Source organism: Centruroides sculpturatus, unplaced genomic scaffold (assembly GCF_000671375.1).
Source record: "Centruroides sculpturatus isolate CEXI.00-Female unplaced genomic scaffold, Cexi_2.0 scaffold438, whole genome shotgun sequence".
In the NCBI taxonomy this organism is placed as follows: Eukaryota; Metazoa; Arthropoda; class Arachnida; order Scorpiones; family Buthidae; genus Centruroides; species Centruroides sculpturatus.
Genome location: NW_019384671.1, coordinates 440,432 through 445,323, shown reverse-complemented (window position 1 = coordinate 445,323; position 4,892 = coordinate 440,432). Strand labels below are relative to the sequence as shown.

Genomic DNA, 4,892 nt, shown 5'->3' with positions numbered 1-4,892 from the left:
CATCAAATTTAATTTAAGTGTATTAAATAAAAATAAATGTAAGAAATGAATTAACTTTACAATAAACTTTACAGAAGAAGACACAAACGTTGGTAAATTCAAATTAACAGGCAAAGGAATAATTAACGGACGTTGCGATTAATTAATAAATATTNATAAAAAAGCCTTATACTTTAATTATGAATAACCTTAAATGTGATTCAAAATATTATTTTTATGTATATTTATGTTATAAAAATCACTTTGTATAATTACATTTAATTATAGGAATAAAATTCTTGTAGGCAAATATTCAGTCGAAATTTTTAAACAAAATTTATATTATATTCAAGATGAACTTCATAGTTTTCTTCCCAAGCAAATGTTACACAGCATTTATTGCAATGATAAGACGAATTGACTAATAAATTCTGTATTATTTTGTGGTCTTCTATAGCCTTCTGGCTGCAAAACACTTGAAAACAATGCAACGAAATGGATGTAGTTTGTGCATTATACAATGAGCATCCAGTTAAGCTTCAGTTTCAAATTGACTATCACACAAAAGACAGATCAATGGTCTGAATTTAGAATGAGTGGAAAGATGCTGAATTAAACGATTTTGTTCTTCGAAACGACGATTGCTGCTAACATGATGGCTGGGAAATAGATTTGAATAAGTCGTTGTATTGTTACTCACTTTCATTCCAGGGGAAAAAATTTTAATGGGTATTTAATACCTGTGTACTGTCTTCCTCAAATGTCTTCTGAAATGACAATCTAATATCTTGTTTTCAAGAAAAGATTCATTACATAATTTACATTTGTAGGGTTTTTCTACTGTAGAATATTTGACGATGAGTTAAACAGGATCTGTCCTCAAAACTTCTATTACATATTCTGCACTCTTAGGGTTTTTCTAACCTGTGGATACTCAGATGACGATTGTGATGTCTAGAACTAGAAAAACATTTATTACATGTTTCACATTTGTATGATCTTTCTTCTGTGTGAATTCTGAGATGACGATTCAAACTGCTCGAGTTATTAAAACATTTATCACATGTTTTGCATTTGTAGGGTTTTTCTCCCGTGTGGGTTCTGAGATGACAAGTCAAACTGTTTGAGTGAGAAAAACATTTATTACATGTTATGCATTTATATGGTTTTTCTCCTGTATGAGTTCGGATATGAGTATTCAAAGAGGACTTTTGAACGAAACATTTATTACATGTTTCGCATTTGTATGATTTTTCTCCCATGTGGATTTTGAGATGATTATGCAAAGTGCCCCATTGCGCAAAACATCTATTACATGTTTCACATTTGTATGGTTTTTCTCCCGTGTGGGTTCTGAGATGAGAATTGAAATTGCTCGAAGTGGCAAAACGTTTTTTACATGTTTTAAATTTGTATGGCTTTTCTCTTGTGTGGGTTCTGAGATGAGAATTTAAATTGCTCTTATAAGCGAAACGTTTATTACATGTTTTACATACATAGGGTTTCTCTCCTGTATGGATTCTCATATGAAAACTTAAACCCTGTTTCCTAGCGAAGGACTTATCACAAATCTCGCATTTGTAAAACATTGCACAATCTATGTCTATCAACACCTACAAAGGAAACAATGCATTTTAGAGTTATTCATTTATATTGCAATTTTTCCTTAAATTACAGTTAACAACTACACATACTGATAGTAATTTACATGTTTTAGCATACAATATATCATGTTGACAATTTGTTACATCAGGATATATTTTTAAAGTATAAACATATAATAATCTTCATATATAATAGTTTAGTTTTATTATTGTATAAAAGTAAATTTTAAAGTAGAGGAATATTATGTTGTAGTACATAGTGGGACAAAAGTCACTTTACGGCGGATAGAGTTTGCTATTGTCAAGAAAAAACGAGATTCATATTAAAAATGTTGTTTTTATGCTAAGGTTAAAAAATCTTTAAGTTGTGTATATTAAAATGTGAAAAAGAAACTTATAAAATAATTAAAAGTAAAAAACGTAATTTATTTTTACATGGAGAAGTGACTTTTGGTTCACCATATATACTTTCAAACTGCTATAATGTCGACTTTTACCGAAATAGGAAATTTCTTCTTAAATCTACGTTGTTTCACAGTTTTGTTTGTAGTGCCATTTATCATGTAGAAAACCACTTTGAAAACTAAATTAGCATATTCACAAATTTTGGCTTATTTGTTGGGGCTAAAAAGTTTTCTAAGTATCACAGGTTTATAACGATCACCCTGTAATTTACATTCATTTTTAATTTTAGATATTAGCTGTTCGTGTAACACTTTATGCATAAAACTCTTTACTAATCAGAATTACTGGATTACATTAGCATGTAATGAAATGATTTAAATTCTTTTTTAATTAACCAAAAATTTAATTTTTTTAAATATAATTGTCTACATTATTGTATCAATAGTTCAAAAAGTGGATGTTACAAATTCAAAATAAGAATTCTGATCAGGCATTGCGTCCAACTATATCTATCCAAATTTATGAATTAGCATTGAAAATAATAAATTCATGTTTATAAAATCGATAGCTAATAAACATTCAATATCTATTATAAATAAGTAAAAAAATTTAGGCTTTGTCTAAGATTTTAATTTTGTTTCTCTAATCTGCCGAGTAAGATACTTTTCATTTAATAATTTTAATTTCACTTAAAACAATACAAACATTAAATTATAAAAGATATTCTAATTATAAAATAACTGAGATACTTACAGAATAAAACCAGCTTATTTAACTTTTCAATTACTGTCGATTCATACGAACAATTTCCTTTGTCTTCGAGCACCTATAAACACACACTCGTCGATTCTCTAACGTAATTTGCATAAAAAAGCCGTATACTTTAATTATGAATAACCTTAAATGTGATTCAAAATATTATTTTTATGTATATTTATGTTATAAAAATCACTTTGTATAATTACATTTAATTATAGGTAATCCGGTTTTTGATATTCGATAAATAAATTTTTATAGGTAAAGATTTTCTCCATCCACACTAGATAAATTAATTTTCCAAATGTTAGTATTTTTAGTAAAATTTTATATCGTTTAATATTTGTTCTGTGTATGTATATTATTACAATGCAATTTAATATATTTTATATGAATTATAGAATGAAAAAATTTAAGATAGGACTATATAACTATCTACAATCATATTTTTACAGTTTAGTATTAAATTTATATCAAAGATATCTTCCAATGATGAGATAAAAAAATGACATTATTGCAATGTTCATGAAATTTGTTTTACTTAATTAGTATAAACGAAAAACAAACGTTATTAAAACACGGTAGAAGTTCGATTATCTGTCACTTATCGCTGAGAGTTGAGAAGAATTAAAGAAAATACAGAATTACAGAATTTTCTAGTAATTTTTTTAAATGTTAAGTTATATATAAGTTATAAATATTATATAAGAGACTAATTGGTGCAGATATTGCAATAATGTACATGTTATACTATTGCATGCTGCTTTATATATATGAACATGCACACTCTTAAATCAATGCGAAGATTTCACAGTGCTGGTTTCTTGTAAAATATCAGATTGTTTATTAAACACAAAACTTGAATATACTCAATTAAGATTGTGAACCTTCAAACAAAGTTAATGAAAACATTAAACAATGAATAGTAGATAATATGAATTCGGTAGAAATGTTTAGTGTTTTTAGTGAATATCCACTGACTATTTCACCTAAACTCCAATAGCTAACATTTAAATAACGAATAGTTCTAAATTCTACAAAGTTGTGTTGTGTGTCATTACAACAAGATGTAAACAGGAAACAATATACGTTAAAGAATTACTAGAAATATAAAACTGTAATCATTGACAATTAACCTACAATTCTAGATAATGATTTTTATAACTTGCTATTACAACGACTGATAAAATGAGACAACACAGAAAATTGGCAATCTGCCATCTTTTAAGAATTTTACGAAAAAACCGACATTTAGGTGTAGCACACGTAATGTTTTGAAAAACCCAAGTGGCTAACCTATTAGGCATGTAATAACACGCAAATATTATTTGGGAATTTTCATCTTATGATATACCAATGGCTTATTACTTAAATATAATGGTATTTTGAGTTGGAAAAATATTACTTTGTTTACGATCAAGACTAAAAAATGCAGGAAGAACTAAAAAATTAAATTTATTGTCGGTCTTTCAACTTGAAACCACCGTAATCTGTAATCAATGTGTTTGCTCTAAATACGATAAGGTCGAGCCACAGTGCCGCATAAAACAATACTTGAATAATGAAAGTCTAGTGTAGTACACCGATAGTGCTACTTGTTCATAGATGGCGCGTATAATTGTATTAAGTCGTATACCGAACAAAAGTCGTATCGTCCAAACAGGAGTATTCCGAATTGGACGTATTCTAAAGCAGACGTATACCGAGGTCTCACTGTATTTTAGTTATGTACATGAATTGAAGTCTTTCTCTGGCTCATTTCACTATTGTTTCTATCAATGATTATAATAAAAGAGAATGTCATGTGTGGAAGGCATCAGATATATGTTCAGTAACTACGATATACAAGCTATAACTGTCTTACTTATAATATCCAGTCTACGTTGCTCTGAAATTCATTATTTTAAAAGAAAGATATCTGTTCATTATAGCAAAAGCTACTGTCTTGAAGGGAAAGAATTTCTGGAAAGAAATGAGATTTACTATTTGGAATTTTTTTTATTAATTATTAAATTAATAATGCTACCAATCACATTCAGCATAGCTTTGTAATCCCAATTAAAGAAACAAAACAGAAACTGTAACGAAGCATTCTTTTGTGCTATTGTTCTTTTTACTTAAAGCATGTATGCACTGAATGTCATCATA

At 27.9% G+C, this 4,892-nt stretch overlaps 1 protein-coding gene across 1 annotated transcript; it reads right to left on the bottom strand.

The window, feature by feature from the left end:
- Window positions 1–289: 289 nt before the first annotated feature.
- LOC111626712 (gastrula zinc finger protein XlCGF71.1-like) lies at window positions 290–2,841 on the bottom strand. Its single transcript, XM_023370194.1, has 2 exons — window positions 2,742–2,841; window positions 290–1,592 (listed from the first exon to the last, which is right to left on the bottom strand). The coding sequence occupies exon 2, from the start codon at window positions 1,566–1,568 to the stop codon at window positions 888–890; it is 681 nt and encodes a 226-aa protein (XP_023225962.1). The 5' UTR covers window positions 1,569–1,592; window positions 2,742–2,841; the 3' UTR covers window positions 290–887.
- Between the last annotated feature and the right edge of the window lie 2,051 nt (window positions 2,842–4,892).

Excerpts from the sequence above, each read along its gene's own strand:
- LOC111626712 (XM_023370194.1), bottom strand. The coding sequence starts at position 1,568 with ATGTTTTACAAATGCGAGATTTGTGATAAGTCCTTCGCTAGGAAACAG.